This window comes from Cyprinus carpio, chromosome B7 (assembly GCF_018340385.1).
Source record: "Cyprinus carpio isolate SPL01 chromosome B7, ASM1834038v1, whole genome shotgun sequence".
In the NCBI taxonomy this organism is placed as follows: domain Eukaryota; kingdom Metazoa; phylum Chordata; class Actinopteri; order Cypriniformes; family Cyprinidae; genus Cyprinus; species Cyprinus carpio.
Window position 1 is genome coordinate 19,441,448 of NC_056603.1, and position 27,484 is coordinate 19,468,931.

The 27,484-nt window shown below is 37.4% G+C and overlaps 2 protein-coding genes across 4 annotated transcripts in view; both read right to left on the bottom strand.

Annotated features, from left to right (window-relative positions):
• Window positions 1-20,801, bottom strand: part of LOC109093775 (uveal autoantigen with coiled-coil domains and ankyrin repeats protein-like) — a 39,607-nt gene extending 18,806 nt beyond the window's left edge. Inside the window, exons 1-3 of one of the 3 annotated variants that reach the window (XM_042727736.1) lie at window positions 20,762-20,801; window positions 20,575-20,629; window positions 735-865 (exon numbers count right to left, since the gene is read on the bottom strand). In XM_042727736.1, coding sequence (XP_042583670.1) covers window positions 735-865; window positions 20,575-20,622 — 179 coding nt within the window. In that variant the 5' untranslated portion in view covers window positions 20,623-20,629; window positions 20,762-20,801. The other 2 variants (XM_042727738.1, XM_042727737.1) reach the window with 2 other exon arrangements.
• A 921-nt stretch (window positions 20,802-21,722) lies between these two features.
• LOC122137971 (relaxin-3 receptor 1) lies at window positions 21,723-26,948 on the bottom strand. Its single transcript, XM_042727739.1, has one exon. The coding sequence runs from the start codon at window positions 26,600-26,602 to the stop codon at window positions 25,583-25,585; it is 1,020 nt and encodes a 339-aa protein (XP_042583673.1). The 5' UTR covers window positions 26,603-26,948; the 3' UTR covers window positions 21,723-25,582.
• Window positions 26,949-27,484: the final 536 nt, after the last annotated feature.

Sequence of the window (27,484 nt, forward strand, 5' to 3'; positions counted from 1 at the left end):
GAGCGCGCCTGTCTCTGGCTAAATTCAACATTTGAATTTAGCAGTTGATCATGTGATGCACTTGATCGTACGCTCCAGGGACCAGCCTAGACTGATTACACCTGTGTGATCGTATGTGCGAAAGGCTTAAAAACAATACATTTTCAGACACAAAATTTTGAAATGTAGGCTTAAAACACATTTTAATTCAGATTCTGTATTTATATATATATATATATATATATATATATATATATATATATATATATATATATAAATAAAACAACGGAAAACAACAACAACGAACAAAAACCCCCCCAGCTGCCTGACCCCGAGAGGGGTGGGGAAAGGGGGAGGGGGGAGGGGGGCGTATTGTATCGATATCGAGATATCTGGCATTAAAATCGAGATATGAAATTTTGTCCATATCGTTCAGCCCTACTGCCTAGTCGATTCATTGGTCTTAAGGATGCCCTGTATTATTAGACTGGTTTCGGGTTAATCCCATCAAGAGAGGCCATGTTCCTTAAGGACATGTTCTTAAGTAAAACAGTTAGACCGCATGAAAAGAACTGGATGAGAACGCAGGATTCTGGAAACAAGCTTTGAAATATAGGACTGTTTAACTTCACACGCTTTCTTAAATCTAGATTTAAAAATTTTGATAAACCAGTTGACCTTACTAATGGCCAATAATCAGTTGATGGATGACTATTCAACCATGGTGACCCATCCTTTGTGACAGGGATACTTACGCAGAGCGGCCCTCTACGTCAAGTTTGGTGGGGATGATGCCCTTCTTGCCAAGCACTGCTGCGACCTTGTCCACCTCCCTCCTCTCCACTGCCTTCATCAGCCTGTCATCATACTTATTCCAGTCTGTGTTTTAAAGATAGAGAGAGACAGAGAGACACATCAGAACACTCATAACATCAGCATGTACACAAAGACAGCAGTGTCATGTTCAATAAAGCTGCTGAGGTGACACCTTTTGTTTATAAATCCCCTAATGATCAGGGTGGTGATCACAAGTATAATCAGCTGAATGAAGGAATGTTAACAACGCACCATATATCTAATATTCAAAAACACAACAGGAAACAAAAGGCTTGAAGTCTTCACAAAATAAAAAGGATGATGGCTTTTCTTACATAAATTGAAAAAAAAAAAAGTTTAATGGAAATGGAAATGTTCATGTTTACGTCGAATGTCAATAAAAATGTAATTAAAATAAAATAATGAAGCTTGTTTACCCAGGACACTAAATAACTTTGGAACCAAAGTAACACCTGAGGAAATAAATACTTTAGAGTAGTCTTAATACACATTACTAAAAAAATAAAAGCTTTTGCATTAACAAAAGATGCTTTAAGCCTGCCATGGTCCTACAAGTTCGCACAAGCTTTTCGAAAGATGTCTTAGCTCCAAAGATCTCAGACAACAGTTCACTCTCCAGGAGAATCCTGCAGGATTCCTGAATACTTTGAATTTATGGAGAAAGCTATAAGTCATTCTCCCACACTTGAGCAGTTTAAAACACACACATACACTCAATTCAATATCAGCGTCTCTCCTTCCAGCTTTTGCATACATAAGAAGAAAGAACTGAAAGTATAGCAACATTTAAGGGAAAACTAACACTGGAGAATCGCTTGATACATACAAAGTACATGGAGGTGCATTTGAGCCATCGACTCATCTTGGTGGTCCTTTTGCTGTGGTCTGGAGAAGTACAAAAATAAGAAAAAGTTCTGTCTTAAAAAATGAACACTCAGCCAGTGAGTGTTTGTGTGCTTGTGGTCTTCAGATGAATCCCCCTCTCCAGCAGACAGCCTGCGCCTCGCTGGGGGACCAGAAACCTCGGCAGAGTCCTCGAACTTCTCTCAAGCCCACAGCCTCTCCACAAGACTTCATCACGGCACGAGGAACGGCGCAAACACACAGAGAGTGAGCCGCTGTAGCACAGGGACCAGCCCCGGGACAGCAGCTCCTCCTCCGGGGCTGAGTCTCTGTCTCTTCTCCTCTCTGTCAGACCGTCCCCCTATCCGTACAACCTCTATCCTGCTTTCGTTCTCTTCTCTTCTCCTTCTGTCTGTATCTGCTTTGCTCCTCTATGCCAAATGGCAAGGACGTTCAACCTCTGGCGTAAATGTGGACTCTTCCAGGTCTAAAATATCCCTGTAAACAGCACGCAGACAGGCTCAGGGTGGTTACCTCTTTATTTTTGCCCCTCAGACCTTCCTCCAATGGCTGATTGGGGTAGAACTGCTAATAATAAACCATCCTAGCATATCTAGTCCATGAGTAACCGTTACGGTGACACCCGTGAGCAACAAGGCCAGCCAAAAGAGAGGAACCTCAGCACTGCAGGAAAATACTGTATCCCCCTCCGCAGCCACGGCCGCACATAAAGCTACAACCATTAATCTCTAGGAGATTAAAGTCTCTGGTCCAGACCAGGTCATCATCTGGCGGTCTGAGGAGACGCTTCCAGCTTCACTCACATGGTGGGGGGGTCTGAGCTGACAGATGAAGCACACGGTAGCAGGATTAGGTGTCGGCTTTTTACAATCAGCTGCCTGGCATATGGAGCCTGAAACCCTGTTTACAATCGCCCCATGCCGTCTCTGTATCTGCAAGACAAACACTACGCAAACGATCTATTTCTAAAAGCAAGACGTCAGCTTTTAATTTGGTAGATGAGAGACTTGAAAGTGGATCAAAAGGCTGCAGGGACGCATTAGATTTTCACACCAGCGCCAGTGGGGGAGTTCAGTTACCCCTTAATACGCCCCTCTACTCCCAGCGATATAGAAGAATACATGTGAGAATACCCACATGTATAGCATGTCATATGGGGACACTGGGAAAGGTATCGACTCTCAAAACCTGCTTGGTCCCATAGAAACTAATGACACTGAAATGGATGTATACAGGGTCTAGTACCTTAAATAAGCACAATATTGAGTATGTGGGAGTGGGAACTATTTCTGTTTTGTTTTGTCTTCTGCAGAGGACACTGGGTGAATAGGATAAATACCTCACACCTGCAATTCAGTGCCATATTAAAGAGCGAGACCGAAGAAAATATACTATATATAATGTGTGTCTGTTTGTTTGTGCAAACATGACTGATGCTGTATTAATAAAGATTTACAGTTCAAACCTTGAAATTAGTTTTGCAGACAAAGAGATTCCTTAGCAAAACTGAGGAGGAGTTTTACCCAAAAGTGACGGAAGAGCCAAAAGGTGGCCAAACACATACTGCATGAGAACCTCTTCAATACTGTTTTTAAAGTCATGCCAGGATGCAGCACATGAAAATTCAGTTTGCAGAGCTGTAATCTATGCAAAGACCTAAACTTTAAGAGTTCAGTAAAGTTTAACTCTCACTTCGTAATTCTTATACAGCAATTTGTGTCATTTCATAGTTTCAATGAACTAGCTATTGTTGTAAAATAAAAATAAAAAATAAAAAAGTAATAAAGAATGAATAGGTGTGGCCAATATTTTGACTGGTGTGTTAACACTACTATACACACAGACAAACAGATGGTTGTAAGTATGTGGACAACCCTTTCAAAAGAAATGGCTCTGACTATTCCAGTAACTCAACAGAATTGTGAACTTGTTGTAACAGTTAGAGGTGTGCCTTAATGAAAGTGAAAGTACTGTAATGTCGAAATTCTCTTTAAATAATAATAATAATGCCTTCTGCTCGACAGGTTTAAAGTCAACAACTTTGAAAGTGATTAAAGGAAAGTTTACCCCAATTCTGTCATTATTCACTCACGCTCATGTCATTCTAAACCTGTATGACTTTATCTCTGTGGAAACCAAAAGACAATATTTTGAAAAATGTTTCTTTTCATTATATAAACAAAAAAATACCTTTTTTCCTTCATTTCCCTGAATATTTTATGAAAGTCATACAGGTTTGGAGCCACATGAGGGCGAGTAAAAGAGAATTCTTATTATTAGAATAATATATTTTAAGGAAACATCAAGCACTTAGTATTATTATAGTACTTTAGTATTCATTACATCTGCAAAGATCAGTGCACTTTTATTTTCCAAAAAAAAATATCAAAATCATCATCAGTATATTAATTGATTAAAAACTGAACGAAAGGAGTCTTAACCTATGGGTACAGTTGACAAATCATGAGTGTGTGTGTGTGTTCATGACGAACGAAACGAAATGCATTTGCATACAAGGGACAGGTGCAAACAGGTTGGTTTGTTTATAAAGTTGAGTAATAGGGTGTGTCGTTCTTCTAGTGCAGATTTTAACGTACCCATGAAATCCACACAAAAACACACACTCTACTTGTGTTTTCAACACAAACAGGTTAATAAGACCAACAAGGTATGAAGTGGTTGGACAATCTATCTAGGTTGAATCTTGGCTGCCGGGCAGTCTGGGTGACTCTGTGTGTTATAATTCATATCAGCACCTTGTAAAAATGAAACCCTATCCCCCATCCCAAAATCACACACACACCCACAGTCTTGCCTGGCAACAGCAAATGTACATGGCCATAAATCAAGACACATAGAAGACAGCTATAGATACATGTGTCCAGATATACGAAGGTAACACACAGAGAGTATAAGAAATAGAGCAATACCAGGCAGTTATTCTGAGTGTGACAAAGAGCAATCAAGCATGTGTCTCATTACATAAAATGAATAACCGAGTCAGTGCTTCAACTGCTAACCTGCACTAGCCCAGGGCCATATGTTGACAGCTACGAATTATTAATGGCATAAGCTGAAATCTGCACAACAGCTCACTCAACAGATTCATCTTCGTTACTCCCTGTAAGGACACCTGCAGCTAAAAACCAGGCCATCACATACATCTGTTTTGGTCATATTTCCACTCTTCTCACACAGAAAAAGTCTCATCCCTTCAGACCAGTGACATGCCATCCACACATCAACAGGTCTGATTTAGTGCTGCACTAACCACAATCGGCCCCCCCAAAGTGGAGCAGAGAGCAGTCTCGCTGGATTTAGAAAGTTCTGGAGGCAGACGTAACCCTCTCAAGTGACTGTAAAGGATGAGATTGCTGTAGGTGGGAAGAGAGGGAAAGAACGGGATTCTTGGAGTTCAGCATACCCCATCACTAATTCAACATCAAAAACATCTCACAGCTGGATATCACAAGCCTGAAGCAGATAATACTGCTGTAATATCCTCTTTTTGTTAAAAAAAAAAAAAAAAAAAAGGCAACCAATATAAGTAGTATGTATAAAGAAAATCATCTCGGGTCATGTTTTTTTAGTGCTGAGCATGGCAAACTGGTTTGACCTTTCTTCAGATACAATTTCCTTCATCACTGTTACTGTTAACTTAAAGATCTGCTAATTTAAATAAAGCTGAAATCAAATGCTGAATATAAAAAACTGAAATATAATAAGTTAAACCTGAAGTAGGCTACTAAAATTACTAGAACTAAACTTCAATAAAAAGCTAAACATAAAAAAAATTACAAAAGCAAAAAAAAGACTAAAACTTTTTAAATAAAATGAAATTTGAATATATAAAAAAGCAAATTCAGCAAATCAATACTCATATATATATATATATATATATATATATATATATATATATATATATATATATATATATATATATATATATATATATATATATATGAAATCCATTTTATTGAAATCCATTTTATTTTTTCCTAAATTCCATTTCATTTTTTTCCAAATTCCATTCTTTCCGTTTTAATTATTCTGGATTCTGTTTTTTTCCATTTAAATTTTTCTTGACTCATTTTTAATAGTTAAATTTAAAGTTTATTAATCAAAAAACATGTCTAATTAATTAAAATCATGAAACTTATACATTTTCACATCAATTTAAGAATAGTTTAACAAAAATTATGTTTTTAGGGTCCTATGAAATGTTTTATTTTTTCTCACCATATTTTTTATTGTTCTCAAATTCTGTGTTTTAGCATGTCTAATTATTTGAATGCATAAAACAACTTAATTTACTCATTTTCCTTCTTAAAGTAGCCTTCTGTGTTGTGTATTTACATTTTTCTGGTTATCAAATGAAGGCATAAAACATTAATTTCATTTATCTTTTAATTACTGAAAATTAAGCAAACTTTATTTTTTGGCTAACAAAGGGGATTTACTATTAAAATTAAAACATGGAAGAAATGTTGTGTGATTATTCCTTAAAAAAAAAAAGTAGCAGGCTATGTACATTTTACTGAAAAATATTAATAGGCATGTCTTCTAATCAAACCGGACTTTTATTTTGACTGGTTGCCGTAAATACCTTTCCAGTTCTGTGTATGTGATATGATGCTTGTTTTAGTCAAATCAAATGTAAAATGCTCATGAAAAACTCTCACAGCAGTTCTGGAGATGTTGTTTGTGTGTTTACGTCCTCATTTGGTGAGATGGCAGACACTGAAATCACCGCGAGAGTCATGTGCGCTTCAGTGTGTGTAGTAAAATATGAAACCGCCCATCTGCGCCATTCATTAACAGACACGCAGAACATACAGGTTTCATATTTAAATCGACTTTTGCGGCTTAATATTTACAGATACTAGTCCATATCATGATTTGATTTAAGTGTAATGACCTACTTTTGATTAATTAATTCAAAATTTGACAAATTCCGTGACATTACGCGTTAAACTGTGAATTCTGTTTTTATGACTGGATTCCGCGATTCTGTCCGCGTTTTCTGCATCACAGAAATCATAGGGCCCTATATAAACAATACTAATATAAGACTATCCCAAATTCACTTCAGAAACTCATCCTTTTCATGCAAAAAAAAAAAACTTAAAGGGATAGTTCACCCAAAAATCAAAATTATGTCATTAATGACTCACCCTCATGTCGTTCCAAACCCGTGAGACCTCCGTTCATCTTCGGAACACAGTATAAGATATTTTAGATTTAGTCCGAGAGCTTTCTGTCCCTCCATTGAGAATGTATGTACGGTATACTGTCCACGTCCAGAAAGGTAATAAAAACATCTTCAAAGTAGTCCATGTGACATCAGAGGGTCCGTTAGAATTTTTTGAAGCATCGAAAATACATTTTGGTCCAAAAATATCAAAAACTACGACTTTATTCAGCATTGACTTCTCTCCCGGGTCTGTTATGAGCGCGCCGTTCACAGCACATCCGGTTCGCGAACGAATCACTCGATGTAACCGGATCTTCTTGAACCAGTTCACCAAATAGAACTGAATCGTTTGAAACGGTTCGGGTCAACAATAAGCATTAATCCACAAATGACTTAAGCTGTTAACTTTTTTAACATGGCTGACACTCCCTCTGAGTTCAAATAAACCAATATCCCGGAGTAATTCATTTACTCAAACAGTACACTGACTGAACCGAGCCAGATAACGAACGAAACATTGACTCGTTCTCGAGTCAAGAACCGGTTGCATCGGTTTTCGGATCACCGGTAGTGATGGGAAGTTCTGTTCTTCTCCGCGAACCGGTTTCTTTCGATTTGGACAGTTTGATTCAATAAACCGGTTGCCGAAAAAACGGTTCACCAGTTCTTTTGCGCTCGACGTAATGACTTCATTGGCGATGATTGCCCTTGATTCAAGCCTTCGGTTTACCCGCGCTCATAACATTAGCACAGAATCAGTTCAGAATCAATCACCAAAAGAACCAGTTCAGTTCAGACGCGCTGTGTGTCAGTCTGCTTCACGCATGCGCAGTATCATCAGCTGCTCGGTTCTCGAATCGCACGCGTCCGACAGAAACGGTTTTTGACTCGAGAACGAGTCAATGTTTCGTTCGTTATCTGGCTCGGTTCAGTCAGTGTACTGTTTGAGTAAATGAATTACTCCGGGATATTGGTTTATTTTGAACTCAGAGGGAGTGTCAGCCATGTTAAAAAAGTTAACAGCTCAAGTCATTTGTGGATTAATGCTTATTGTTGACGCGAACAGTTTCAAACGATTCAGTTCGATTTGGTGAACTGGTTCAAGAAGATCCGGTTACATCGAGTGATTCGTTCGCGAACCGGATGTGCTGTGAACGGCGCGCTCATAACAGACCGGGGAGAGAAGTCAATGCTGAATAAAGTCGTAGTTTTTGATATTTTTGGACCAAAATATATTTTCGATGCTTCAAAAAAATTCTAACGGACCCTCTGATGTCACATGGACTACTTTGAAGATGTTTTTATTACCTTTCTGGACGTGGACAGTATACCGTACATACATTCTCAATGGAGGGACAGAAAGCTCTCGGACTAAATCTAAAATATCTTATACTGTGTTCCGAAGATGAACGGAGGTCTCACGGGTTTGGAACGACATGAGGGTGAGTCATTAATGACATAATTTTGATTTTTGGGTGAACTATCCCTTTAAACTGCTCTTATTCCTTAACACATGCAGATTATATGTAAATCACTTGTTTTGTCAACCATTTTGTAAGTCTCCAGTGGTGTTTGAGTTGTATTATGAGGGTTAAGGGTCTAACCTGTCATTACTGTGCACACTGAAGTTAACCAGAGACTATTTGAAGGTCTACTGCTATGCTAAAGTCCAGTGTCTGTTGTCGAGCGCTGGGCTAAATGGATGCTTTAATTAGGGCCGCTACCCTCCCAAAAGGCATCTTGATGATCTCAGCGAAGTGTGTCGGTATGCTAAAGAAAAGCAGAGAGGAACTATTGGAAGATGTTGTGTTTAAACGTACACTATAGCTAAACGAAGATAGCTATTGGCTAATGGCGGTCTCTCGGCCCACACTGACATGCCAAATATTATGACTGAAAAGGTGTAATGCTGCCATATTAGCAACAACGAAATGGAGTTAACAGACGTAGGGCGTATCCATTTCTCACACATTATCTAATCTTCAGTTGTAACTATAAGGTAGTTGGCTCTGACCCCACCAGTTAACGTCAGTTATCTCCTATGGTGTTATTATAGTAGGAGAAAGAATGCTAGACTAGTGAGTATAGATATCAATAGTATTACGGTAACAAAGTAATATCACAAGACTTGTCATATTCACTTCCTGGATTAAATGTCTTGGGAAGGTATTAATGTAATCACTGTTACGTCTTAACTAAATGCAAACGAGAAGAACAAAATAATAAACTAATTAAGAGAATTAATACTTACAAGAATACCTAAAAGTGTGTGTAAAATGATACATACATACATAACATACATTACACACATTACATACATACATACATACATACATACATACAGGTGCTGATCATATAATCAGAATATCATCAAAGTGTTGATTTATTTCACTAATTCCATTCAAAAAGTGAAACTTGTATATTATACTCATTCATTACACACAAAGACTGATATATTTCAAATGTTTATTTCTTTTAATTTTGATGATTATAACTGACAACTAAGGAAAATCCCAAATTCAGTATCTCAGAAAATTAGAATATTACTTAAGACCAAAACAAAGAAAGGATTTTTAGAAATCTTGGCCAACTGAAAAGTATGGACATGAAAAGTATGAGCATGTACAGCACTCAATACTTAGTTGGGGCTCCTTTTGCCTGAATTACTGCAGCAATGCGGCGTGGCATGGAGTCGATCAGTCTGTGGCACTGCTCAGGTGTTATGAGAGCCCAGGTTGCTCTGATAGTGGCCTTCAGCTCTTCTGCATTCTTGGGTGTTAATGGTCATCTTTTGGACAACTGTCAAATCAGCAGTCTTCCCCATGATTGTGTAGCCTACAGAACTAGACTGAGAGACCATTTAAAGGCCTTTGCAGGTGTTTTGAGTTAATTAGCTGAATAGAGTGTGGCACCAGGTGTCTTCAATATTGAACCTTTTCACAATATTCTAATTTTCTGAGATACTGAATTTGGGATTTTCCTTAGTTGTCAGTTAATAATCATCAAAATTAAAAGAAATGAACATTTGAAATATACCAGTCTGTGTGTAATGAATGAATATAATATACAAGTTTCACTTTTTGAATGGAATTAGTGAAATCAACTTTTTGATGATATTCTAATTATATGACCAGCACCTGTATATAATTTTACACACACACACACACACAAACATATATCATATAAACAAAAACTTGGATGCGATTAATCATTAATCGTTTCACAGCACTTAGTTAATAAATAATAATTCAACAATAATTCTGACCAGACAAAGTGACTGTACTTAATTTTAATTACCAACTTTTTGCTTAAATAATCACTTGGAAGAACTTGGAGCGATGCTGATTAGTTGAGAATCGCCTGAGGGGTGCATGCCATCGTTTTAATTTAGATTAATCAAAGGAGTCAATTCAGTTGAATGTTATTTGCATTTAAGTTTAATATTACTGTAGTGGAATCAAAAATGAAGGATTATAAATTCTCACTGGTATTTTTATTGGTAAAATACTATAATTTGGATATAAAAAGACCCTACTAGAGATCAAAGGTGACTAAAGAAAGAGGTGTTTATTAAGCATTGATTGTAATATTACAGTGCACAAAATCTCTTTATCGTTGTTCTCTTTGTGGGAGAAACTGAGATGAATACAGATTTTGCAAAAACAAGATAGGGTCAGACAGGAACACAGACACCCCGTTGGGTCTCGTCCAGCTGTCTGATCAAAACCATCTGATCTGACCTTTGACCCAGTGGTCAGAACACTTCCCTGCTATTTTCCTCTACTTCCGACAGCTGGGTAAAGCCCAAGATCAGATTTCTGCTGACCTATACAGTGTCATCCTCATATTTCATCCTTCTTCAGACCCCCACTGCATAATTCTTAGCACATCTCAAAACCAACATGGGACAATATCATTGACAACATTAAGCAACTTAATACTTTTGTGTTATGTAATTCTCTTATAAATATTCAAGTCCTTGACCATTTGTCAAAAAGCTTCTCAATTAAAATGAAAAGCGAGTCGTGTTTGAGAGCAGAATGCTCACTATTCCGCAAACACTCAGAGAATATCAACAGACAAGAGAGGAATGAAAAATTAACATCTCATTAGCATGCATGCCTGTGTTTGGGAAACGTGCAAGCACTTGGCAAGAGTTCAAGGCAAATACATCGGAGGGAAAGATGATTTCATTAATTAAAAGCAAGCTCACTACTAATCATTGCTACAGTACATATTGTAACGTAACAAAATAAAAGTGGATATGGAGATAAGATTTTGTTTAATGTTTTTGAAAGAAGTCTTTCATGCTCAAAAAGGCTGCATTTATTTGATTAAAAATACAGCAACACATAATATTGTGAAATATTATTACCATTTTAAATAACCGTTTCCTATTTGAATATATTTAAAAAAAAATAATAATAATTATCCCTGGTGATGGCTGAAGTTGAATTTTTAGGAGTCATCATTACGCCATTATTCAGTGTCACTTGATTCTTCAGAAATCATTCTAATACATCGATTCGGAAGTCAGGAAACATTTATTATTATTTTCAAAGTTAAAAAAGTTGTGCTGCTTAATAATGAATAGAAAGCATTTATTTGAAATATTTTCATTATAAACATCTTTACGCTCACTTTTGACAAGTGCTTTGAATTGTGTCCTTGCTGAATAAAAAAAAAAAAAAAAGATAGTTTATGACACAAATACTGTTGGTCATTGCGCTCAGAATGAGTGAAATGCACAAGATAAACTTTAAACCAGACTGAATGCAATCAGATCAGATGCCTTATTCATCATTCAGTCAGAAGGGACAGATAGAGACTGTGGGTGGCACAGCATATCTTAGTGGATTCTAGAAAGGGGAGTCATGACTTCTTCAGAGTTCATCCTCTGTTGGCCGGCGCCAGTCCGTCCAACATCTCTATCAAAGCAGAGGCATCTTATTCCACCAGAGCAGAGTCTTATCACAGCTCTGATGAATGAGGAAGAATTCCAGACTAAATAACTCCCACTATAACTCTCTCACACAGTCACCCCTCTTTCAATTGTTATTTCAAACAAAATGAAATAGGGTCCCTTCCCATGTCAAGGGGCCAAAATAAACAGCCTCTGCAACTTAGGTTTATTTAAAAGAACTTTGGAGAGAGCCTGTCTAAAATTTTGTCTGATATTTCTACCGATTTGTTTGTGTACTTGTTGATACTGAAAAATTCCTAAACAATTATGAAAACATGGATAAAAGAGACTATCAAAACTCTTTAACCCATTTGATTAAATGTGTATATCATGAGAGAAAGAGAGGAGTGGAATATCTCAAAAGCAAAAAAAAAGTGAAAAGGAAATGCTCTCTTTAATAAAAACAGTCATGGTGGGGAATGCTTTGGATTTTTGGCATTACATTATAGTGACCTCGCCTGCTCCCATTTCTGTGGATTCTGGTCTGTGGTGGAAAATAGGGAGCGTGACAGCACTTTCTCGAAGACATTTCAGTTCTTTCCCCTACAATAACACTGGAGCCCCCTAATGGACTGACTAAACCACTGAGATGGACGACTGTTCCTGCAATCCTTTCATTTATCCATAAACCCATGTACAAATAACATGCACTTACTAAAACCTTTTACAATACTTACAACTTGCTTAGATAACTCATGATTAAAGAATGAAATCAAAACTGAATTGTGGCTTTTATTTTATGTCTACTAACTATGAAGCCGTCCAAAACTTCCCACCCACTGACTAGCAAGCATCAAAGCAATATTCATGTCTATGATGTAACTCTAGCTATTGTCAGTCCTACGATGATCTCTTCAATACGTCCCACCCTTACAAACTTGCAACAACAGATTATGGGGTCTTTAAAAATACTGAATGCAAAACTTGCTCACAGCATTCCCGAAATTCAAAGGTCCATGTATTTTTTTAATTAAAACACTATTTGCCTGACCTCAGTTAACTCATCTAGGTCTCAGCAAAATCCCACTAGAAAAACAAGAGAAGAATACATTAATCTGGCCCAAAATTTCATTTCCCTGAGGGAAACACCTGAAACAACATAAAGCCAACACAACTCAGAAGTACACAAAACACTCTGATGAGAATGAGAAGAGTTGATCAGAAGAACAGAAGCACAGATAGCAAAGATCAGTGTGTATGTTAATGTGAAAGAGACTAAGAAAGGACATCACACTGCTGTGACTCTGCAAGCTAAAGCCTAGCAACCATCCCACTCAGCAACCAATGCTGAGACTGGCAGGTTAAGACTTGTCTCACTACACCCTTTAGAAACTCCTTCTTACTCCCCCTCCTCTTCCTACATACCACACACACAAACACAAACACACACACACGTAATGCCTACTAAATTCTTCCCTACTTGGAAGGGAAAAAGGCATTCTTTGTATTAGTAGCTCTATCTTGGATGGTTGACCTCCTTAAGGCACTGCAAGGCATTTCTAAAAAAAAAAAAAACCATAATATATCTGTGTGAAAATGCTGTTATGATTTACTCACCCTCAAGTCATTCCAAACCTGTATGAGTTTTTTTTCTGTGGAGCATAAAAAGATATTTTGAAAAAAAAAAAAAAAGTTGTCATCAGTAGGGTCTAAAACAACACTGACTTTGCTTGTACAGTATATGACAAAATAAGCCCATTCTTCAGAATATCTGTTTTTATATCAGGTATGGAAAAACATGAGGGTGAGCAGAATTTAACTATCTCTAAGTAAAAACACATTTATCATAAAAACGTTTCAAGTTAACATTTATCAATGTGGTAAAAATAGCAGAAGGGGAGGACAGCTGGTTTAACAGCAGATATTTTACGATGGAGCTGAGTAGAAACTCAAGTCAAACCTGAAAGAGTTATGCTGACAAAACAATGGGCCATGAATTCATTTCCTCATGGGGTGGGATTAGTAGACAATTAACCTTGTGGTAAGAAAAGTGGGCAAGAAACAGAGTACATTTTTCCATATAAACAGAAACAGGTCGATGTGAGAGCAGTACCAGTGACACATCTCTCCTCTAGGAGGCAGTCCAAACGCCTTGCATTGACAAACTATTGCTGATTTGTTAAAATAAACATCCACTGTGACGACAAGTAAAATCTGCTTCTATGCTGCTATTAAGTAAGATAGTAAATGATTTAGTGGAGCTGTCTGACTCTGAAAAACACCTTTCGTCAGGTTTCTTTACCGCTGATCACTGTGACCCAACACAACTGCAGTCAAAGTTATTGTTGCTGTGGTTCAGCACTGAGAGATTGTGTGTGTGTGTGTGTGTGTGTGTGTGTGTGTGTGTGTGTGTGTGTGTGTGTGTGTGGTGTGTGTGCACGCGCTGAGGTCAGCAGTACCAGAGCCACACAAAATCACGAGCTGTCAGACATTGTTTGGAGTCCCAGTTTCAAAGTATGTCTCTCTCCAAAAACAGTACACCTCTACTCATAAAACAGATCAACCTCAAATGTTCCATAACGGACCTCAAATACACTTGGTTTAAATTTTGAAATAGTGTTCTAAAAACTTAGATAATCAGATTATAAATACAATCAATGATAGATGCACTACTTACAAATTCTATGAACACTTTTCTCAACATAACAAAATAGCCTTATCACAAGGACTTTGTTAAAAATCAAGTCAACAATTGACAACTGTAATTAACAGACCCAGTCCAAAGGTTTTGGGGTCCCAATGCAATTTGGATACCTGGTCAAATAGCCCATAATTAATGAGTAATCTGAGAGTAATCTCTCTTAGGTATTCATCAACACAATGAATAGTGTCTCTTCATGTAGGACTGCAGCCTCTTGTTTGCCAAGTGCATTCCACACGATCAATATGCAGCAACACATGTCATTCATTATCCATCTCTCCAGCTCCTGAGCTGGCACTAAAGTGTTTTCTGTTGCCGATTATAAAAAACAAAGTATTATCACATTTTTGAACAGCTACAATGGTTGCTTTATGTTGAAACATTAAGTATATGGCAATCACTATACATGTCAATGACATGCTTCTATTTTCTGTTGTTTGTTTTTTCCAGTTCTATTAATTATAAATACATTAAAACATGATTCTTACAGTGATTCAAAGCTTGCAAATGAACATAGTAAACACTAACACAAATATAGATCTTAAATGGCATAACACTAATTATGTTTTCTTGTTCGTGAGGTTAGGCCTTAATGAGAATTTGGGAGCATTTATGAACGTTAGGACCCAAGTGAAATTGAATATGTGAAAGGCCAAATACCAGGAATACCTTAAATGTCTCAAAATGATGTCATGTGATACAGACACTCAAGGTTTCTATGGCATTTCTGGGAAAAGAGCCAGGTAGAAAACAGGAGAAGTATGGACAATGGGATGAGTGTTTAGTAAATACAAAAAATAAAAAAGGTACAAAGTATTCTCTATAGTATCATGTCTACAAGTGAATATAGCCTACTGCTATCTGAGAACACTCTAGGGCGAGGAAGAAAGACAAAGGAGGGTCCCTGCCTTACTAAGGGCTCCAAATCATACATCATAGTCATGGAAGCGTGTGTTTGTACATGTTTTGAACACACTTACTGTATAAGACAAGTGTAGGCATGCATGGGAAAATGGCTCAACAGAAAAACAGCTGCTTTACTGCTTAGCAAGCAAAACTACTTTTAAAGCTCTTAGAAAGCAACAGTTCTGGGTGACAAAAACACAGAATTAGAATAGAAACAAAACAAATATAATTTTTGTCACCTAAAGGTGTTATACTTATGGGTTTAAACACATAACATACAAATTCCGGACAAAACTGTTACTTAATGACCCTGTTATTTATACACTTTATTAATGACACAACATCTAAGATTTCCCCTCTCCTTGCAAGTTTCAAAAGCATACAAACTGAAACAAGTCTCCTATCCTCTGGCAGAAAAGTGGCTGTTTTGGTTGTGTAAGGTGACCTCAGAAAGGGTGAGGCAAGAAATGCCTCATGTCCTTTCAGACCCTTCCTAAGAGAGTGAGAATGGGACAGATAAGCAGATACAGTTTCCAATAGAGTGGAAGGGAGGAGTGAACATTTATTAAAATAGGGGGTGATAAGAAAACGTACCAGACGTTATGCTGTTCACACCAATCATACAACTAGGTAACATCTGGTACACATATCAGCACATTCCTCTCTCTCTTTTACCAACCATCCTCTGGATGACTTCAGCAAAAACAGAATGAGGAATGAGGAAGAGCCACATAAATCCTGCATACAACTAAAAACTTGCTGATAAGCCCTGCACTTTAAGATCAGTGATCAAATGGCATTAAACATTTGCCTCAAATGGCTTCTTCCATTTTCAAATGAGCAAATGAGAAGTACAAGCTTGCTGAAATAAGGTTTCTCAAAATTCACTTAAAAATTTGCAAAAGTTTTACCATTCACCAACAAAGTTGTCAAATTTTTGAAACTGACAAAAGTGTGTAAGGGGGTTTAATAATATAACATAACCTGGCCACAGCATTGTATTCTTTGATTTATTTGTTCCAAGTAATTTGATTTTGATTCAATCACAAGCAGATTGATAATCAGAAGACATAACAAATAAACCTCACAGAAATAAACTAACATACCATAATGTTTATAGAGATAGAATAAAAGTTAAATGGACAGGGAATAAATGAAGTAGGTGAAGTTACTGTGCAATGCCACAGAAACGGGATGTCCATTAACTGAACGTGCACAGCATCATGGTTCCTGTGCAGACAGCTTTGTTCACAACAATGGAGCAATCAGATTTTTGGGGTTGATTTTTTTTTCAAGTCAGTCCTGAAATATTGTTGTTTTGAAAACTTGGTGAAAAGATTATCCTGGCCTCTTCCATCCCCAGACCTCTGGCAATGGCAGTTCCTGGTTCAAGACCAGAAGGTTTTAGCGACCAGTGGAGAGCCTAATTTTCCGGCCCAGAAATACTAAAACAAATGCTTAAATCTAAGCTGCATTAAAGTGCACGTTCATTAATCAGTCTCCCAAATTCTCCGCAGTGGATCAGCTTAATCGTTTCAGGTACAAAACAATGGCATTCGTGTTATCAAAAACTCTTGAAGACACAATTGGTCCAAGACATCCTCTCTCTCCACGAGTGCCTTTCTGAATTAATGAAATCAGATCAGATGAGACACCAATTGTACATGTTCACATCAGCACAGATTTTCGCCTTGAATCTGTGCAAAAGGAAAACACTTAAATAATTTAAAATGTGTTGACCGTCAGACTTAACATTTCTTTCATACACATTTCTTATATAAAAGAGACTCATAATCTGATACCATGTGCAAATCACGTACTTGAGAACGAACCTGCTCATCAGGTCACTTTCTTTTCCACTTGAATAAACTAAAACCTTGCTTTTTGGAATTAATTTACCCTCTCTGTCAATATACTCAATACTTTGACATCAAAGCTCAAATTAATTCACTTTGAGGAATAAACAGAGAACCGGACTCTGCAACTGCATGTTAGTCAGTGTGTTCGGTGGAAACTCATTTTATTGCAGTAACGTCAGCTCTGCCGTGTACTGATGACAGGGTTCCGGGTTCCTGAATTTTGAGCTGTGCATATAAGCCTGTGGGCTTTCAACTACAACAAATTCCCATTGCCTGTAATCCCCAGCCATTTATTCATCCTAGGATAACCTTCAATCCTCACTGTCAGTTTCCCACTACACTGGGGGCCTGAGCTTAACACAGCAAAGTTTTTAGAGAGGCTCAGTGGGCACTGGAGACACGGACACAGCAAAGCTTTCAGACAGACACAGCAGGCACAAACACTGATACACCTGTACTTTCACCAATCAATTCAGGAAATTAATAAATAAATAAATGCTGCACAATATTGCTGGAGGAATGGATGATGAATTCTTTTCAAAACATTTTACAGATGGTTAAAATAAAACTTTGGTTATTCTTGACAGAATGTGGGACTGAATAACATAACATGGAAATACCAAACTAAACCCGATTATTTAAACCAAAGACAAGCAGTAGGGCTGGATAAAATTAATGATTATTAACCCAGAAGACTATTTTTCCTTATGTGGAACACAAAATATATGTTTTGAAGAACAGTGGGAACCAAAAGGCTTATTGAAGCTTATCGACTTCCACTGCATGGAATGGCAGAGATTACTAAAAAATATCTTCTTTCGGATTAAGAAGAAGTATAGTCAGAGATATGAAACCTATGTGAGGTTCAGTAAATGACAATTTTCATTTTTGTGTGAATTATCCCTTTAAGTACTGCACAGTTGGCCTGGTTTGCTTTCTGGTGCCAGTGCACCCTTTAGAGCTAGAGAACAAAGAAGCCCTTAAAATGGTTATTTGTAATGCAAACCGCTTCAGTGATTCAGCAAAGTAATCTTACCATGATATCTTTTCTTCAACACCAAACAACAGCCAATCCTGAAGACAATCTATGACAGTCACTTTATGATACAACCAACAAAGAAGGTATTACAGAAAACTCTTTTTGAGAGATGGTGAGAGGAAGTAGATGCTGTACAATTAGATTCAAGTTAGTAAAATTAAACATCAGTGAGATCACACTTTAGATGTGGAAGTTTCACTCAACTAAAAAACTCAATTAAGGTAGGTTTATTCAGGCATGCCTCAAGGGCTCCAAAGAGCCAGAAGCACCACTGCTTGCACACCATGATACTTTTGAAGACTGTTGAGTAGAACTAGAACATAAACATTCCAGTGCACTGCAGTGACTAAACATCATCAGTTCACCCCAAATTAAAATCTCTGTCATCATTTACTCACCATCATGCTGCTCCAAACCCGTTTGACTATTTATTTCTGGCAACATAAATGGATTTTGGATGAATATTTTGTAATGTTTTTCTGTACAATAAAGGCAAATGGCGACTGAGGATGTCATTCTGCTTTTAGGGCCCTATAATTGCAGTGATGCAGCAAATGCAGACAGAATCATTGGAATTCAGTCATAAAAACTGAATTTACTTAATAACTGGGCAAGATTTGAATGAATCAGTAGTAAGGCTGTACTATTAAAGTCACAATGTCATCAGATTCTTCACTACAGAAAATTCTTCACTACAACAAAAATATGTTTGGTTTAACTTGAAAAAAACTGTGAAAGTTACTTAATAAAAAAAAAAAAAAAAACAGAATCTCTAAATTTCTGAATAATAATAATAATAATAATAATAATAATAATAATAATAATAATAATGATAATACACATCATATCCATCATTCTGATTAATGTCCATTTTTATTGATGTTTAGGTCACAAGCTCCACACCTATTAGAATATTGCTGTATACATGAACATAATCCAAAAATCGAAAGTATTATTAGTGCATTATTGCACATCTTTGTTTCATTATTCTCTTCTAGAAATACTTGAGATCCTCGCTCTTGTCATTTTTTAGTTATTTAGTATATTGAGATGAATTGTAAAATTATTGCAATACAAATCCCATACCAGAAATGTCAAAAAGTAACTAAAGAAGTTTCACACTCTTCTATATCTAATACAAACTAAAATTGCCTTTGTTTGAACATAAGATATCAGATATAAATTAATGATCATTACAGGGGATATTCTGAATAAGGTGCTTACATTAAGACCATAGATACCTACTGTCCAGTTCGGATTTATGGAAATCTTAATGCAGTTCCAAAAAGCTGGTTTTATATGGTTCTGATACACAGTATAACACTTAATCCTGATTAAGACTAAACGTGTGTGTGTGTGTGTGTGTGTGTGTGTGTGTGTGTATTTGTGTTAAGAATGCATGATTGCTTAAACTGAGAGAACTCTTCCAGCCACTGAAAGAATCTACAGACATGTCACAAAAACAGAGGGTGTTCTCCCATGGTCCTTTGTGTTTTGTTAAGTCAGAGGGCAACCAGTGACAATAGTTCAGCTCTGAAAGCATGTGGAAATGCTTTTTTCCCATGTGTCAAAGGCATCAAGTCAAAACTTATCTCACAAAGTAAGAGAGCACATATGATGATCAAATGCTGAGCGAACATGACCTCAGTTCCTCTGAATCATCTTCACTACACACTGAGATCCCTTCATTTTAAAGCCAAAACAAAACCCTTGAAAAAGCTCTTCAGTAACTAACCCCCATGCAGCCTCCCACACTGCTCTGGGTGCCAGACTCTTTGACATGGAAATTAAAAAGAGGGGAGGGTGAAGATCTCAAGGATCAGCTGCTTCTGAATTAAGGCTGTTTGTGTTTTTGGATTCCATGTTCTACTTGGGGAAAAGAAAACTATTAACTCATTTTCAGAAGCTCAATATGATATCCTAATAGAAAGTGATCCCAGGTCTCGTTTTTATACAGTCAACAAAATATTTTACAACTGCAATGAGAGGCAAGTTTAAAGTTTCTCAAAGTTCGGCAAATTCATGTTAATTCATGCAGCACGAAGACCAGTGCCCATATCCCGGCCTGTTAGAGGATGTGACACATGATGAAGTGTCAAAAGATTTGCCTTAATGCTGGATGATCTGAGTAAACTCTCTTGAGAACAAAACAACTACGAGAAGTAGATTAAATAACACACCGAAAAGTAAATGAAGCTTATCGACTATGTCAAGAAACAAGACTTGCGCAATATCGATTTAGGAGTTTTCAAAAAACAAAACAAGCACATCTGTTTTAAACTCGTAACTTACTGTGATGGTTACTTCATGCTTTTTCAGTCGATACTTCAAACTCTTCATGTTTTCTCTGTGGTTGTATAAATAAACAGTAGCTTGTTGGTTAGTTTTTGAATAAATTACAACAACAGTTACGTTGTACGGTTTAGTTTGACTGCGCAAAAACAACTTTTAACGTCTGACAACACACTGCGAGTTTCACCTGACACGAAACACCAGCAAGCTTATCTGGACCCGTTTCCTTACCGACAACGCCGTGGTCCAATGGTAGAGAGGGATAGTAGAATAAATTACGCTCGAGCCAATCAGACGTTAGAGGGGGCGGGACTTCCTCGTGGTCCTAGCAGCGTTTGAAATATTGTAGCAGGGAACAACAGGAGATGCTGTTGTGCGCCTGACGTCATCCTTACCTGGAAAAAGGCTGGACTTTGTCTCAAGTGAGAGTTATTGTGAAAAATATTTATTTGATAACAACACCTGAATTGCTTTGGGTGGAGCCATACAGTTCAAGAAAGAAAACTGTTAGGCTGCGTACGAAAAAGGTAGCCTATATATTACAGTGAATTTCATTATTCTGATAACAGCGCCAATATGTATGATGCTAATGATATTGCATTGAAATGCGAGTCTTGTTTGAAATGCGAGTTTGCATTAATCGCTGGTGTTAAACAATAGCCCTAAATTATACCCGGCGCTACAGTTTACAATACCAAAAAAATGGTTTGCATAGGATACCTTTTATTTTTGAATGTATCTGAATCCATGTCTATCTTTGGTTATATTTATTCCATAAGAGACGTGTTGCCCCCTTCTGGCCTTGAAAAGAACAAAAGAAACGAGAAAATCCCGTTGATGAAACTGGTGAAACTCTGTCATTGTTAGATCTATTTTTGGTTTACCATAGATTTTGTCCAGGAAGAGAAAGTGAAAGATTTAGAGGAAGAGGCCTGATTGTCCTTGTGTAAGCCCTCAGGTCAACCTCGTACGGTTATTCAGCAGGAAATTTGAGTTCCTGGGCAAAGTACTGTCACATCAATATTAACAGGACAAAATCAGATGAAAACAATAATATAAAATAATGACAGAGAATTAATGTTGATAGCACTCAATGTTTCATTTGTGTACTTTACGTGCAAATCACCTTTCAATCACTTGAGTCAGGACAAAGATTTGATCAGAGTAGTGGTCAAGAAAAAATATTATTTTTGCTTCCTTTTAAACCATAAACCAACAGGGCATTCATTTTCACAAATCAGGGCTTGTCGTGAAGGATGACACTAATGTTTCCACACTCCTGTAGGCAACATCTGTGCGACCTTCAACTGGTAGTGAGAAATTTGGCGGTGTAGTTTTTTTAGCTGGAAGGAAGAATAATTCACTCTTGTCAAGTTTAAGATGTCATGCAGGCTTTTTAAGATTGCATATGCAGGAACAGAAGGGGAGATGTTTAGATGTAGTGTAATGTCATTTTGCAGCTGTAGTCGAGAAAGGGGGGGAAATGGTTTTAGAATTTTTTTTGTTGTACATACAAGAACATTTTTTCAATCTTATCTACTTGCAAATTTGATGTTTATTCCACAGTTACCTGCTGATTCTTTGTAACTATTTGTGAAATGCACTAGCAATTTCCGAGTGAAAATATTTTTAAAGTAAATCCTACACCGTTTTTTTTTTTTTTTTTCTCAGTGTGCTACAGTTCCTCTACTTGATGTGTTGACATCAGAAGTAAGATCAATACCAGAGATCTCTCAGTGGAGAGAGGACAGTGATGAGACCAAGAGGGCAAGTTCACAAGGTTGAGTAAAGCACTAAAGGATTTTCTTGTCTGAGACAGTCTTATAAACAAGCATGATATATGAATTCTGGTCGTAGTTACTGTAGCTCAACTGGCTGAACCTGGTACTAGTATCACCAAGGTCATGGGTTAAATTCAGAGAATACACAGACACTGATAAAATACCCTGAAAGAGGTTTATGATGTCCTTATCCATTGTGTGTTCATTCGAAAACATCAAACACAACTTTCATTTGCCTATGCAAACGTAGGCCAAGCTTAATTAGTCTCTTAATTGTTTAAAATAAATTCTTAATGGATGTTATTTCCATAGACCACAATGTATGTTGTTGTTGTATTTACACAGAAAGTATGGCTGGATTTTGAAAGCCTGTCCAAACAATTCTATAAAATTTGTGAGAATTTAATTTTGAGTCATTGTCCGACTTCAAAGTCTCATCATAAAGATAAACATAAAACAGACATGATTAAATAGATTCCACTTTTCATTTGAAAAGGTCAAACAATTTTAGACTGATAATAAAAAAAAAAATTACAACAGAAATAAATAACTTCAAAAATAAAAGCAAGTTAATTATAACACATGCAATGCAGTACATTCACTTCTACTTTTTGGATTATATTGTTACTGAATACATACAGGGGTGGAGAGCATTATACTGAAACACTGTGGGTAGTCAAAAAGGACCAATTAAATTCCAATGCGATGAAATTCTTATCTAGATCATAATGGGAATACATTGATTTGATGTTGTGCATTAGGAAGTGACTAGTATAATATAACTCCTAACCCACTCAGTAATAGGAAACCATGTCTCCACAGGAAATCCTGTTAGCAGTCGGGGATCTGATTATATTAGCACACTCAGCAGGACACCAAAGTGAGTTTTGTAATATTGACAAACATCCATGGGCAAAACGGTGAATTTGCATTTACACAGCACTCGTTTAACATCAAGGGAAGGCAGCCAACTTCATACCTCCACATACGTGACCACATCTCATGAAAATGGCAAAGTACATGGAAAGTTTGTTATAGTAGCAGCAGCAATAATGGTACTGGTCAAAACAAATGGGCTGCTTTTATACATTAACAGGACACATGCAGACTTCTTCTTTGTTTTGATTCTATTTCTAGGTATGTAGACAAACAAATAGTATTCAAATGACATTTAAGTGCACACATAAAATGAGAGCAGCAGAGTTATAGGAGCCATAATTGTGCCTACTGCTTTGTTTTTAAAGGATACTTTTGGTTTGGTCTTTGGTGGGAAAATATTTGCATCCAAAAAAGATTGACTCCTGCCCAGACTGTTCCTCACAGTCCACTGACCTCTACTGACTAAACACGGGAGTGTGACATTTCATAACCAACAGAACATCATCAAGAGCATTACTTCTCTGCCGGGTGTCCATTAAAAGGCTCCTGTGTGAGCGTGACGGTAAACAGCAGCAGATGTACTGTCTTTTCAAATCTTCCAAATTGCCTGCAAATGACCATCATTAGCTTACTCTGTAAGTGATTTAAAGCAACCGCAATTTAACAAGACGTTAAGCATTCTCATCAGTTATGAACCTGATTGACCCTTTCTGGGTAATGAACTGCATGCCGCAGAGCTGTCATTTCTACTGGATAGAAGAAAACGTTTGGATGTGTGCAAAGAGACTGATATGGCCTTGCCCGACTAAATGAAACATATTTCTGCCTAGCTAGCTTTGCTTGATATATTCCTGAATGCTTTGATTCACAAAGCTCTGATCAGGGTGGATGGTAGTGTCTTGGCTGGGAGCTTGTGGGAGTGTCTGTCAGTAATGCTAATTGAATTTGAGAATGAGACAGGACTGACAGGGAAGAACTGAGAGAGGGAAATTCAGAGAGCGTGTTATCAATCAGAGAGTGCGAGAGAAAAGGAGAATCAGCAAATTGGACTGAAACTTTTACTTTGGCTTTTGCTCAACCAGGTGGTGTGGCTATCCATCCTTATTAAGTTTTAAGGTGTAAAAACATCAAATTAACTGATGTAGCTGATAAAGGGTTTTTTCTTTTTTTATATAATTGTAAATGGCTTATAATATATTGTAGGGCTAGTGACACAATTATTTTCTACAATTAATATTACTTAAGGTAGGTTTATTTTGTATTGTCAAATGTTTGTATAGGACTTTAAAATCTTACCTGCAAAAGGCTATTGAATCTAAGTCTTATTGCACAGATAAATAAATAAATAATGTTCATTTAACAAATTCACTGTTCATTGACAAGTAGCATGTGTGGTAAGTTGTCAAAATGGAGTTTGCCATTGAACATCTTATTATATGCTTTTCAGCTAATAACTATACAAAATAATTTAGAAAACAGCAAAAACATCAAAGGTAATATCCTACAATATCAAACAAAGGTTTTTGCCAACAACAAATATTCTAAGTTGCCCTGGCCTCACTTTTATGCAAAATACCCTTTTCCTGAAAACACAGTTTAGCCTTAAGGTTTAAATCTAACAGGCTCCGTGTGGTTTTAATATGTTCCCTAGTTACCCAACGGCAATAGCAAAATGATGGCACTGGAATTTAATATCGGAGGATGAAATTCACAAAGATTTGAGAGGGTTTTAAACAATGTGAAATTTGACCTAAAGCCTTATATTTGCTCAGACATAATCCTCAGAAACATGCATGGTCTCTTATATATTCTGCCTTTATTAAAGTCAGATTTTAATTTAAATAGATTTTAATTTAACACTCAGAAACAACACACGGATACCCCTAGAATTGAGATATAAAGTGCACAATACTGTATTATTATTTTAAACATTTCGTGGAAGAGGAATTGTTAAAGTGCACTGAATGCAGAGTTTTTTGTTGTTTTTTTAAATGCAAAATAAAGGTAACATTTTATATCTAAAGTTGGGCTATTTTAAAATAATGTTTTACAAGAACAACAAAGACAAAGACATTTACGCAATACATCATGCTTATACTGTTGTAGGTACTGGCAGTTCATCCAAAAATACCACTTGTTTTCTTATTTTGGCTACTCACCCTCATGCTGTCCCAAACCTGTGAACTGACATCCCCTTTGAGCTCCACTGCAGGAATAAAGTCATACAGACTCAGACAAACATGAGGTTGAGTAAATAATGACTGACAGTTACATTCTGGTTAAAATAACCCCTTCAACAAGGAATACCGTTTGTTCCCCAGGACTGAGTGGCGCGGCATGCACGCACATCAAACTCGGAGAAACAGGTCCTTCAGTTTTTTCCTGAACTCTTTACGCATAAGACAGTAAATAAGTGGGTTTAAACAGCTGTTCGCGTGCGCCAGGCACACGGTCACCGGAAACACATAGGTATGAACGATATAGTACGACTTATCCCAGTACACAGCGTTGAATTTCACCAGCACGCCCCAAAACGTTATGGCATGATTGGGCATCCAGCAGAGGAAGAACGACAAGACCACGATGGTGACGGACTTTGTGACTTGCGTTCTTCGTTTTGAGTTGTTCTTCATGCTCCGCTGACGGATGAGCCTCAGCAGCAGCAGGTAACTGATGGACACTATTGCCATGGGCAAAATAAAAGCGATCAGTATTTTCTGGAGATGATAGACTGCCAACCAATACTGTCCGTCGGGGAACCGCAATAAGCAAAGTTTTTCGCCGGCCACGTTGGTGACTGTGGAGAAGATGGATGTTGGCGCGGTGGCCACGGTGGCCAGGGACCACAGGACGACGCTGACCCACCTGATGGAGCAGCTGGTCTTTCTGCTGCGGTCCTTCAGAGCCGAAGCCACTGACCAGTACCGTGTGATGCTCATCGCGGTCAGGAAGAAGACGCTCGCGTACATGTTCATCACGGTCACCGACAGGATGATCTTACACATGGCGTCTCCAAATGGCCAGCTGAAGTCCAGCGCCGTGTCCACGGCCCAGAAAGGCAAAGTCAACACAAACTGAAAATCCGTGACGGCCAAATTGAGGATGAAAAAGTTTATTTTGGATGTGCGTCTCTCTTGTCTCACGCGAATGAAGAAGAACACCAACAGGTTCCCGATCAGACCTACGACGCAAACCACCGAGTAGGTGATGGAGATCAAGCATCTCAACACCGGACTCCCGTCGGCGGTCACATCGATGTCTTCCAGGCTTTTAAAGCGCTCGCGATCACTGATTGATCTGTTGATTACACCACTCTGATTACTGTCTCCCATTATATCCAGCGATTTCACTACTTCAGCGTTGCCCATAACGACAAATAATGTAGCATATACACTTACAGATTCATATGTACTCCTCTATAGTTAGTAAACCTATTGTTTAATCAGATTTATTACTAAATTTTAGGCATTTTAACTGATAACTGGCAAAACATCACTCATCCTTCATAACCATCATCCTGCAGACACGATCAAGCTTCTGAAACTATTGAGCGCAAAGCGGCGCGCGCTAGAATTTATGTCGGGCGCTTTTTAAATGTCCCCGCCCATCGAGAGCAGCGATTCGTCTTCCCGTTTGATTGACAGGACGACGCCAATGAAACATAGGCCTATACAAAACCTTGGTGTGTCGCTCGCGTTTGCTGTAGTTTTTGGGTTCATAGTATACCATTATGAAATAACATAGGCTACATTATTATTATATTTTTATTTTATATATGTAACAAAGTAAAGAAATAGGCCACTTAACAGTTTGTACACAGTTCAATAGCTGTCCAGTTAATAGCCTATTCATATCTTATGTAAATATTATATATAAGATTTATCCAGAAAAAAATTAGATATGTCAAAGTTACTAAACTTGATTTACAGTCGATTTTACCTATAGCATATTCTTATAAATCAACAGGCATTAAATGGTAATAACCTCAGAAAAAGAATCATGACTAAATAGCTGTCAATACATAGCCTAGGTAAAGTTATTTGTAAGATCTTGCCACCTCTCTGTAAGTTTTCACTGCCATCTGCTGTTCACATTTAAATATACAGCAGTTTTTCTCAAGGCTTTTGTCAAGTTGCTCAAGTTGACTGTCTGTCACATTACAGTATATGAGTACAGCCTGATACTGACAGCTGTCGCAGGAGCATTATTGCATGAGACAGTTGGAGGAATCACAGAAATCTATGCACTTA